General features: G+C 42.7%; 1 protein-coding gene across 1 annotated transcript; it reads left to right on the top strand.

Annotated features, from left to right (window-relative positions):
- Positions 224 to 11,976, top strand: LOC102184761 (granzyme A). Its single transcript, XM_013972764.2, has 5 exons — positions 224 to 327; positions 2,506 to 2,653; positions 5,665 to 5,806; positions 9,110 to 9,388; positions 11,052 to 11,976. Exons 1-5 carry the CDS (start codon positions 267 to 269, stop codon positions 11,202 to 11,204), a joined length of 783 nt encoding a protein of 260 aa, XP_013828218.2. The 5' UTR covers positions 224 to 266; the 3' UTR covers positions 11,205 to 11,976.

Genomic DNA, 11,976 nt, shown 5'->3' with positions numbered 1-11,976 from the left:
GTTTATTGTTCTCAGTTTATCACAGTCTCATGGATTCACATTTACACTTTAAGGTAGGAAAGGTCTAACCCTGAAAGAAATGTGAAACAAGTAAGTAACCACAGCATCTCTAAAATAAAGCTATATTTTCCAGTTATAAAACACCAAAGTCTTTAGCCACAAAGCAGAGAAAGAAAAAAATAAAAAACCCACATCCTTTGTGTTTCATTATATATTACTATCAGTACCTGAAACTAAATAGTCTCCATAAGAAAATAACAGAAGCCATGAATATTCCTTTTCCTTTCTCTTTTCCTCCTGCCATTTGTCTCCTTCTAATTCCTGGAGGTAAGACATATTTTCATATGCTTTTCAGTTTTGCTTATAAGAAAATGGAATTGTATATTGGTTTACTCTTGTTCAATATTGTGTAAAAGTAAAAAAGAAATCATAACTTAATTTCTAATAATATTTCATGTTACTTTTAGTCTTTGCTATTGAAATGGTATGTTGCTTTTTAAAATGAAAACATAACCTATTGTGTTTACAGCAACAATATGAAAGCATAACTATATCTGGAGGGTCTCACAATTCAGTCCAGATCCACAGAGCAAAACTGGCAAGTGAAAAACCAACAAAGCCATTAAACTTGGGATGGATAGATTATTTATCAACTGGAGAGCTTAGTTACCCTCTGTCTGGTGGTTCAGACAATAAAGAATCCAGCTGCAGTGCAGGAGACTGGGTTCGATCCCTGGGTTGGAAAGATCCCCTGGAGAAGGGAATGGCAACCCACTCCAGTATTCCTGCCTAGAATCCCACGGGCAGAGGAGTCTGGTGGGCTACAGTCCATGGGGTTGCGAGGAGTCAGACACAACAGAGCGACTAACACAACTCATAACTCTCAGATAAATCTTAAGATTTTGGTTTTCAGAATGAATTATGTTAATTTCCAGTAGTGGGAATGGTAAAGAAAGCAATAAATCAATGTAAAATAATCCAATGAACTATATATATGTGTGTCAATAATAAAACTTACAGTTAAGTATATTCTAAGTATGTATTATTGTTATCAGCCCAATTTACATATGAGAAAACTAAGGCCAAAGAGGTTAAGACAATTTACTGAAGTCATCAGCTAGTAAGTAGTAGGTCTGGGATTTGAACCCAGAGTTCATGTTCTTAACCACACATTATGATATTTTATAGCTCAGTGATACCTTCAGAGCTGGGATTCTTAATGCAGGATCCATGAGCTCCTTCAAGGGCCTGAATGGGCACTAAGAAGTCTGTGATTCTCCCAAAGTGAAAGAAAGAAAAGTAAAGTGAATTTGCTCAGTCGTGTCCGACTCTTTGAGACCCCACGGACTGCAGCCTACCAGGCTCCTCTGTCCATGGGATTCTCCAGGCAAGAATACTGGAGTGGGTTGCCAGTTATTCTCTAGGGGATCTTCCTGACCCAGGGATCGAACCCAGGTCTCCCACGTTGCAGGCAGACGCTTTAACCTCTGAGCCACCAAGGAATCCCAGTGTTCCCATTGCACCTCAAGAGGATGTGGTCTCAACTTGACACTGGAGAGGAACTCCAGGGGTCGTGCCACCATTTCAAAAGACCCCTGATGTCCCAATGCACTATATGCAAATATTCACAAGCATATCTGTGTCTGTACTTTATTTAGATTCTCAAATGGCTCTACATTTCAAAAATAACAAAGGTACTTCAGACAAACAGTTCTTCACAATGGATAGAGTGTATTTTTTTTCATGATGAGGAACTGGATTAGAAGACTGCTTTACTATTTATCAGTTGTGTGAACTTGGGCAAGGTAATTGCTCTGTCTAAACTTTACGTTCCTTATCTCTGTATGGGAATAATAACACCCACCTTGCATTGCAGCAAACAACAGAACCAGAGTCTGAAACTTACCAGTGCCTGGTAAATCATAGATGCTTTCACTATTATTGCTACTATAGTTATTGTTCTTTCTTCAAATTTAATACAATTTACCAAACCATCATTCCCAACAATAATCTCATCATGGAACACTGAGATTTTTAAAGTCAATAACACAGTGGCCAACCCCAGACTGAGACAATGAAGCCTGTAGTAGGAAGTGAACTGCTGAGGAATGGCAGAAAAAGGAGAATGAGGTTTCTCCCCCATCTGCTCTTCCCGTATGCTACTGGGTAAGTCTTTAATCTTTTTGCTTTTTGAGCTTTAATAAAAGAGATTCTATTGCCTGACAGTTTCTGCCTCCCAGGGATAGGAACGAGATGGATATTAGGTTAAAGGTGATCTGAATTCTTGAGGAAGAGAAGTAGTATTTAAATTCAAGATACTATTATCCGAAGCTATCCTGGAAAATTGTAAAAACTCCGAACCACCTGGACCACTTTGATCTTCTCTCCCTGGACACAAAGTGCATGTCTAAGTACTCGTTCTGGATCTGTTCATGATTATCAGAACTTTCTCAGGGGGACACGTAACTCGGTAAGACAGGATTTCACTCTGAATCACTCTTGCAGTTTTTGCAGTATCCTGCGAGGGAATTATAGGAGGAAATGAAGTGGCCCCTCACACAAGACGCTACATGGCTCTAATCAAAGGGCTGAAACTCTGTGCAGGGGCTTTGATCAAAGAAAACTGGGTGTTGACAGCCGCTCACTGCGACCTGTAAGTGATTCTGAGCTCCTCCCACTCTAGACAGCCGGCGGGGCGGGGAGGGGCGGGGAGGGCGGGGAGGGGCGGGGAGGGGCGGGGAGGGGCGGGGCGGGGCGGGCGGGGCGGGCGGGGAGGGGAGGGGCGGGGCCGAGGCTGTCAGAGGGCTCAAGTCCAAAACCAAAACTAGGCAGGGATTCAACGTTATATGCGCTTATTATGTTTGTCTCTATAAGCAAAGGCCAGATCCTGTAGAATAAAATTGAACTCTATGACTATTTTCTCATATTATTTTTTTAACTATAAATAGCAATATTATTAACATTTTGAAAATCAAAATGGTGAAAAACAGCACTCCTAATCTTATCAACTTCACATAATCACTGTTACTATTTTGCTATATTTTATTTCAGGCTTTTTTCACAAATGTATTTCACACAGTCGAGCAAGTTAAGTGTTCTCTATGATTACAAGTGATTTACTTACTGTGATCTAGTTAGTCTTATCCCATGTTGCTACATATTAGATTGAACCATATATTGCTGATATTTAACTGTCTGACTTTTCAAAACAGTCATTTCCTATCAAACTAATTTTTCCCTAATTGTGATTTGAAAGTCAGAATAATGTTTATCACCTGGATATGCTGCTGTTTTCTTCATCAGTACTTGTTGTTGATAACTGGAACCTACTATCTCCCTGCTCACTTTAGTATAAATTGCATGAATAAAAGAAAAGACTTAAAAACTAGCCCCCCACAAAGAAGATCCAAGGAGATGTGCACTATGTTGTGTCAAATGAGAATTTATCAAGTGGCAACTGCAGCACAATGTACACTGTAAAGATCACCATTGGCTTGGCTAACAGGCCCACTGAGCGCAAAGTCTGTCCAGCAAAGCAAGAAAAGCTTCTGCCCATGTCTCCCAGATTAGCTATCATTAGGTTCACAAACTAGACTTGGGGGCTAGCAGTTTATTTCCTTCTGTGTGTGTGTTTAGATTCAGTTCAGTTCAGTTCAGTTGCTCAGTCGTGTCCAACTCTTTGCCACCCCATGAATCGCAGCAGACCAGGCCTCCCTGTCCATCACCAACTCCCAGAATGCACCCAAACTCACATCCATCAAGTCAGTGATGCCATCCAGCCATCTCATCCTCTGTCGTCCCCTTCTCCTCCTGCCCCCAACCCCTCCCAGCATCAGAGTCTTTTCCAATGAGTCAACTCTTCATATGAAGTGGCCAAAGTACTGGAGTTTCAGCTTTAGCATCATTACTTCCAAAGAACAGCCAGGGCCGATCTCGTTCAGAATGGACTGGTTGGATCTCCTTGCAGTCCAAGGGACTCTCAGGAGTCTTCTCCAACACCACAGTTCAAAAGCATCAATTCTTCGGCACTCAGCTTTCTTCACAGTCCAACTCTCACATCCATACATGACCACTGGAGAAATCATAGCCTTGATAGACAGACCTTTGTTGGCAAAGTAATCTCTCTGCTTTTGAATATGCTATTTAGGTTGGTCATAACTTTCCTTCCAAGGAGTAAGTGTCTTTTTAATTTCATGGCTGCAATGAAATTAAATGCAGTGATTTTGGAGCCCAAAAAATAAAGTCTGACACTGTTTCCACTGTTTCCCCATCTATTTCCCATGAAGTGATGGGACCAGATGCCATGATCTTACTTTTCTGAATGTTGAGCTTTAAGCCAACTTTTTCACTCTCTCTTTCACTTTCATCAAGAGGCTCTTTAGTTCCTCTTCACTTTCTGTCGTAAGGCTGGTGTCATCTGCATATCTGAGGTTATTGATATTTCTCCCGGCAATCTTGATTCCAGCTTGTGCTTCTTCCAGTCCAGCGTTTCTCATGATGTACTCTGCATAGAAGTTAAATAAGCAGGGTGACAATATACAGCCTTGATGTACTCCTTTTCCTATTTGGAACCAGTCTGTTGTTCCATGTCCAGTTCTGTTTCTTCCTGACCTGCATACAGGTTTCTCAAGAGGCAGGTCAGGTGGTCTGGTATTCACATCTCTTTCAGAATTTTCCACAGTTTATTGTGATCCACATAGTCAAAGGCTTTGGCATAGTCAATAAAGCAGAAATAAATGTTTTTCTGTAACTCTCTTGCTTTTTCGATGATCCAGCGGATGTTGGCAATTGGATCTCTGGTTCCTCTGCCTTTTCTAAAACCAGGTTGAAGTTTTGTTTTTCGCTTTAGTTCTTTATCTGGCTGCGTGGCATCTTTGCTGCATTAAAGAGTACCTTTCATTGTGGCATGCAGACTCTAGTTGTGGCATATGGGCTCAGTAGTTGCAGTTTACAGGCTTAGTCGCTCTGAGGCATGTGGGATCTTAGTTTCCCAACTAGGGATCAAACCTGCGTCTCCTGCACTGCAAGAGAGATTCTTTACCACTGGACAACCAGGGAAGTCCCCTAGATTCAGCTTTAAAATTTCACTATTATGTCAAGATTCATTTCTTCAGTTCTACATATTCAGTTCTAGGCTCTTTTCCATCTTTGTCATCTTCGAGGACAAGCAAGTTACACTATTAGACTACCACAAAGAAATAAACCTGCTACTTCTGCTCTCATTCTTTGGTTTAATCTCTAGTTCTTTGGTTTAGTCTCTAGTTCTTCGGTTGAGTTTCCTCCATTAGGTGTTGATTCCACAAATCCAAGGCAGATGGAGAAACTGGCAGCTCTTTCTGCAGCAGCCCATGTGGTCAGCACCCGAACACACCTCTCCAGGCCTTGCCAACACAATGCTCCTGCTGCTGTCAAAAGGCCTGGGATTCCTTTCCTGTTGCTTCTTCCCTGAAAAGACCTGAAGTTGAACCATCTAAGATAATACATGTCATAGGAGTTTTAGGTAAAACACCTAAAGAAAAAAAGCCTCATAAATGCCCCCTAACTTGCTGTGCTTATTTATATATAGGAAACCATCTAAAAGAACTGATTGGATTTAATAAATTAAATTCATACTTAATTTCATCTGTTCTGTCACATAAATTATATCGTCCTTGTTTTTTCCAGGAAGGGAAATCCTCAAGTTATTCTTGGGGCCCACTCTACATCCCATAAAGAGAAACTTGACCAAGTATTTTCCATTAAAAAGGCAATTCCCTACCCATGCTTTGATCCACAGACATTTGAAGGGGATCTTCAACTACTTCAGGTAAACATGTTTTTTTTTCAACGACTATTTTGAAATTGCAAAATTTTGAAATTTGGTCAGTTTAACCTGAAACCAGTTTTACGCACTGGCCTCATAGTCAAGACTGGCTAATGCCAGGATGTAGGGGTAAGAAGCACAGCGGGGACCCAACATAATTACACAAATGTTCACCTTCTTGGAAGTCAGTTCAATTTAACAAATATTGATGAAAGTCCTACTGTGGTAAGACCTGTCAATCCAAAGTGATAATGTCACCAGCAACTCAATTACAGTCAAACCAGGTTGCATTTGTTGACTCTTGCTCAGCAAGGGCGACTGCACACCATTAAGAATCATGGAGTGGCTTGTAAGAGTGTGAGATGGGACTTATCCCAAGATTTGGGCTCATGTCAGATGAGAAGGAGTATTCTAGGAAGTAGGAGTTTGCTCTGAACTGACTATTGTCAGGAAGTGGGGTAATTCTATGATGGAGCATCTCAGTGAATCTTACTTACCTAGGAGGCTAAATCTGTGATTGATAAGAAGCAGCAGCCACTCATTTTAACCAATAGGGGACGTTTGGTCATTTTTGTGGCGGGCACAATGACCTTACTTTTTTGCCTGTACTCAAACATGACTGCAAAGTGGCCTGGAATCTTGCTCCTTTCTTTAGGCTCACCTTATCTGATATTAAAAGCAAAAGTATTAGTTGCTCAGTTGTGTCCAATTCTTGTGATTCTTGTGACCCTGTGGAGTGTAGCCCACCAGGCTTCTCTGTCCATGGAATTCTCCAGGCAAGAATCCTGGAGTGGTTTGCCATTCCCTTCTCCAAGGGATCTTCCCGACCCAGGGATGAACTGAGGTCTCTTGCATTGCAGGCAGATTCTTTACTGTCTGAGCCACCAGGGAAGTCCTATCTGATATTGGTGGTCTATAAAAGTGTTCATGATCAGTAGGAAAAGTTGTGGCCCAGCTGTAAGTGCCAGTAAGATTTTCTCTCTTCATAAGATAAACAGGTGCTGTTCTCAAAGTGTTCACAGTTTCTAGTGGGAGAGACAGACAAATACATCCACAGTTCTGAGCTGGCTGTATGTAACTCCTCAGTGATGGAGATGACTTAGAAGTGGGCTCTGAGGGATCACGGCGTGTCCAGGCAGTCAGGGAAGCTTTCTTAAAGAAGGTTACAGGAGTCAGGAAGCAAAAAGAGGAAAGGGCCTTCCAGGCAGGAAGTATAAGAGGAGTCTTTAATGGAAAATGCATTTGGAGGAAGAGGGAAGAAAGGGAAGATATCATGAATTTTAAGAAAGAGGGCACCCAGACATTGTAAACCATGGGAAGAAGTTTGAACTTTATGAGGAAGGAAATGGGAAAGTATTTTAAGCAGGGCAGTGACATGATGAGACTTGTTTTTAGGAGGATTACCTGACTGCTATGCAGAAAGTATGATCAAAGAGGCAGAATTGGGCAGAGTGTGCAATCCACAGTCTTCCAGAGGGGGTTGAGGAGAAATTTCCTCAGCAAGACTTAAGAGGAAGCTCGAGGAATCCACACGTTCCCATATCAGGAGTAAAGAGAGGAGCTAGAGCTTTGTATGCTTCTGGCAAACTCCCCACACTCCTTGCCCCCCGTACTTATCAGTGACCCTCACACTTTCTGCCTTGAGACTCTAGGCCCTGCCTCTCTCTCAGGTCTCCTCTCCTCCCCCATGCTCTAATTCCCTCCCGTCCTGCATCCTGCACGGGGCAACGTAACTCCCTCCCCCGCCCAGTAGAGGGCGCTACCTGGCCTGCTTCCCTCCTGCCCTTTTCTCCACCGCAGGGCACTTCTGATATATTCAATACTTTAGATTGTTTGTCTGTCTCCCTCAGTGCGATGTCAACTTCAAAGAACAGATATTTTTATCTTTTTATTTCTCCCCTATACCAGGGAGTATAGTGCCTACTACACGGTAGACCTTCCATGAACATTTTCTGAATAATTTTGGATAAGGGATGGAATTAAGCCAGACAGTGGCAAACCCATCAAGGGAAAAGATTCTGAACTCAGGTTTCAAGAAAGTGGTAGCAGTGGTCAAGTCTCCTTTAGGACATCAATATCTTTATAAGAGTGTGCGGTGGGTAAGGGGTGCGAAGTAGAGTCAGGAAACCCTCTCACCTCTGACACTGTGGCCAGAAAGGCGAGGTTGCTGGAGAAATCTTAAAGAGGGTGTCAGGACCTCCCCATGGTTAACCTTCCAGTGTGAAAACCTACTGATGTGCCCATCACTGGTCTGTGTGCCTGACCCCAGGAGAGCTGTCTACAAGTATATGCATCCTGACTCCAATTCTGATCCATTCATTCAGATCTGCAGTCCTTCTGGGGGTTCTGCTGCCTCCTTGTCAATCCAACCAGATAACAAGCATGAATGTGAGCAGGACAGAAGGACAGGTGTTGCACGTGGGCATTTGGAGTTCTGTGGAAAGAGTTTAAGCTGTGGCCATTTCTTTTTCTAAATTCTAGTGGGGCAGGGGGGCACATCACCGACTCAGAGGGGGCACTGAAGAAGTGGGGACTGTCTAAAGTCAGGAAGTGGGGCCTGAAAGCAATGCAATGGTAGGAATGTGGCAGTGGCCTCTGCTGCTGTGCTCCTGTGTGTTTAGAAGGTCCGCAATACTAGGCCTCCCTACAGCTTGAGGCAAGAAGGAAAGAACTAGAATTATCTTCCTCTACTCTCTTCTCAACTTTTATCACACTCCCTACTCTCCTGACCTTGAGTTTTCAGAAGAAAAAGAGAGAAAGCAAGGTAGTGAGGCAAGAAGAGGGTCTGGCAAATGAAAGCAAAGGGCAAAGTGTGCGTGAGCCCTCGAAGGCAGTGCAAGTGGGTTGCGCTTGCTCAGAAGAGGGGAAGCCACATTTCCACTGAAGTGGAAAATGTCACTGACCCCTTTCCCACCCTGCCCCACTGCACCTGGAGCTCTGGTTTCCTTTCATTGGCCTTGATATCAGTCAGTTCACAAACTTAAGATCACCTGAATAAAATAATGATTGAGCGCTCCAACACAGCTTTTCAGCCACAGAACTGTCAGCCACCACCAATAAAATTTCATCATTGATGGGTCAACTGACTGAAGTTTACTAGACTATCCTAGCAAAACATGCCTGAAAAGGTATGCTGTGACTTTAAAAAACCAATAACTGATGGTCAATTCGGTTGGAACATGTTTTGATTTATATTCTTCATAAGAACATGCTAAATAAGCAAGTTATCTATTTAAGTCAGAGCTGTTTTCTGGGTTTGGTTACTGTTGTCCTTGCCTTAAACTGCATCTTCTGTCTCTTTTCTAGCTGGAAGGTAAAGCAACTATGACCAAAGCTGTAGGAATACTTCAGCTACCAAGAGCAGGAGACAGAGAGGATGTCAAACCCCACACCAAGTGTCATGTGGCAGGATGGGGAAGCACCAAAAAAGACGCATGTCAAACGTCTAATGCCTTGAGAGAGGCCAACGTTACAGTGATAGATAGGAAAATATGCAATGATGCCCAGCACTATAATTTTAATCCAGTTATTGATCTCAGTATGATCTGTGCTGGTGGAAGAAAAGGTGAAGATGATTCGTGTGAAGTAAGTAAAGTAAAACTTTAACCATTTTGGGCAATGGGAAATCAGGTTAAATAGCATGCCTAAGAAGAGCAAGGTGGACTGTTGTGATTCCTTCTTATATCCGAGGCCTGAAAGAATGTCTGCTTGACACTGGGCTGCTGTGTGCTCCCTCGTCCCAGGTGAAACCTACCATCCAGGGAAACTCCTCTCATTACCAAAGATCAGAATCGCATTTAAACACCACTTATGGTGCTGTGGGCTTACTGGTGGCTCAGATGGTTAAGAATCTGCCTGCAATGCAGGAGACCTGGGTTTGATCCCTAGGTTAGGAAGATCCCCTGAGGGAGGGCATGGCAACCCACCCCAGTATTCTTCCCTGGAGAATCCCCATGGACAGAGGATGCTGGCAGGCTACAGTCCATGGGGTTGCAAAGAGTTAGACACAATTAAGCAACTAAGCACAGCACAGCACATGGATTCTGTCCTGCTGATCATGACAGCTGGCATTTATCAGATGCCAAGAACTATACTAAGTTGTATATTCTATGCCAGTTGATCCTCAAAGAGCCCCATGGGATAGACACTATTATTATCAATCCTATTATATAGATGGGGCTTCCCCGGTGGCTCAGTGGTAAAGAATCCTCCTGCCTTGGGTCAGGAAGATTCCCTGGAGGAGGGCAAGGCAACTCACTCCAATATCTTTGCCTGGGAAATCCCACAGACAGAGGAGCCTGGCAAGCGACAGTCTATGGGGTCGAAAAAATGTCAGACACATTTGAACCCAGGCCACCAGCTCCTGTGTTGTTCTGCCTTTCCATGTGCCAAGAATAGGCTTGACCAGGGTTCGGCCTTATTTAGATCTCATGTTCCAGAAGTGGTTTGCAGGGTCAGAGAGAATATGAAATGAAAACTGATGACCTGGAAAAGAGCCCTAAAATTTGTTTGAACTCTCACAAGTACTCCTTGGTCTGAGATGGCTTACCCTGTGTTCTTCTTTAAAGCAGGATGTAATTCAAATCCCATCTCATGCCTCAGGCAGTCTTCCAGTCTCTTCCCCTAACATCTACTGACCAAGAAAAGCGGACACAGGGCGACTGAGGGAGACAGCTATTTTCACTGTTAAAGGCTTCCCTTGCTGCTCTGTCTTTGTTTTACAGATGAAAATAAATTTTGCACATCTCCAGAACTGTCTTTTGCAAAAGGGAAATGATTGGAAAATATTAACAGATCTGTGCAATTGATGCTGAGGGCAGACAATTAATAAAAGAGATATAAATTAGCCTTTAAGGAAAGAGAGAAAATGTGTGAGTGAATGAGTGAATTAATGAATGACTAAAAGGGTGATTAAATATCCTTGGAAAGCTGCTGCTGCTAAGTCGCTTCAGTCGTGTCCGACTCTGTGCAACCCCATAGATGGCAGCCCACCAGGCTCCCCCATCCCTGGGATGCTCTAGGCAAGAACACTGGAGTGGGTTGCCATTTCCTTCTCCAATGCATGAAAGTGAAAAGTGAAAGTGAAGTCCCTCAGTCGAGTCTGACTCTTAGTGACCCCATGGACTGCAGCCTACCAGGCTCCTCCATCCATGGGATTTTCCAGGCAAGAGTACTGGAGTGGGGTGCCATTGCCTTCTCCAATCCTTGGAAAGCACTCCTGTCTAAATCATGTAACTTTCTGTTTCAGGGGGATTCTGGAGGTCCTCTGATATGTGATAATGTTTTCAGAGGTGTCACCTCCTTTGGCAAGTGTGGTAACCCCCAGAAGCCTGGCATCTACATCCTCCTTACCAAAAAACACCTCAACTGGATAAAGAAAACCATTGCAGGAGCCATATAACATTCCTACTTCAAAGCAGAAAATCGAAGTAACCAAGTGAAAGGGTTTTAAACTTGACCTATCCGAAGAAGCACCTTGCAACCCTCTGAACTTCACATACAAACTGCCGCCTGTCTAAAATAAATTCAGCAATGAAAGAAATGACCTCCTGCTATCACTCTTCCCCAATCAGCAAAGACTGAGTCATCACATGTTCTCTATCCATGGTGAGAGATGTCCCGAGAAAAACCTCTCCAATTCCGTGACTTTTTGTTTTATTCAGAATTTGGACTGTCACTTTTGTGTTCATTCTTGAAAGGAAGTCAATCTCGAGAAACTTAGAATATTCTTTCTTCCAAATGAAGATCCAAAATATTTCTGTTCTTAGAAATTCAGAGCCTGATATTGTATTCAGTGTGAGAGTAAAGATAGAGATAAGGAGGGATTATTCACTTCTTACTATATGCTTCTGCATCGCTTAACTTCTTACAAAAATTCTAATTATGAATACAGTGGGAACGTATTCATAAAATGCAGTGTGTGTTTTAGATAGTGGGAAAATTTAGAGTTTGAGGTTAGAGATAATTCAGGGAAACTGCATCACTTATTAATTACAAGTAGACTAAAATTACATAGACGAGTAGGCTGCAGTCCAGCCAGTACTTTGGTATGTATTTTGCTTTAGCTAGACAATTTATATATGCAATCACTAAGTTTAGTTCTATGTTATTCTTGATAGACTGTGATATATAATAAATAAAGATGCCTTTTTTATTACCTACCATTTATAATC

This window comes from Capra hircus, chromosome 20 (assembly GCF_001704415.2).
Source record: "Capra hircus breed San Clemente chromosome 20, ASM170441v1, whole genome shotgun sequence".
Taxonomy (NCBI): Eukaryota; Metazoa; Chordata; class Mammalia; order Artiodactyla; family Bovidae; genus Capra; species Capra hircus.
Note: the sequence above shows the minus strand (reverse complement) of the source record. Positions and strands in the feature narration are given on the sequence as shown.

Coding starts and splice junctions, on each gene's coding strand:
- LOC102184761 (XM_013972764.2), top strand. CDS start 267: ATGAATATTCCTTTTCCTTTCTCTTTTCCTCCTGCCATTTGTCTCCTT. Junction 2,654..5,664: donor ACAGCCGCTCACTGCGACCT/GTAAGTGATTCT, acceptor TGTTTTTTCCAG/GAAGGGAAATCCTCAAGTTA. Junction 5,807..9,109: donor GGGATCTTCAACTACTTCAG/GTAAACATGTTT, acceptor TCTCTTTTCTAG/CTGGAAGGTAAAGCAACTAT.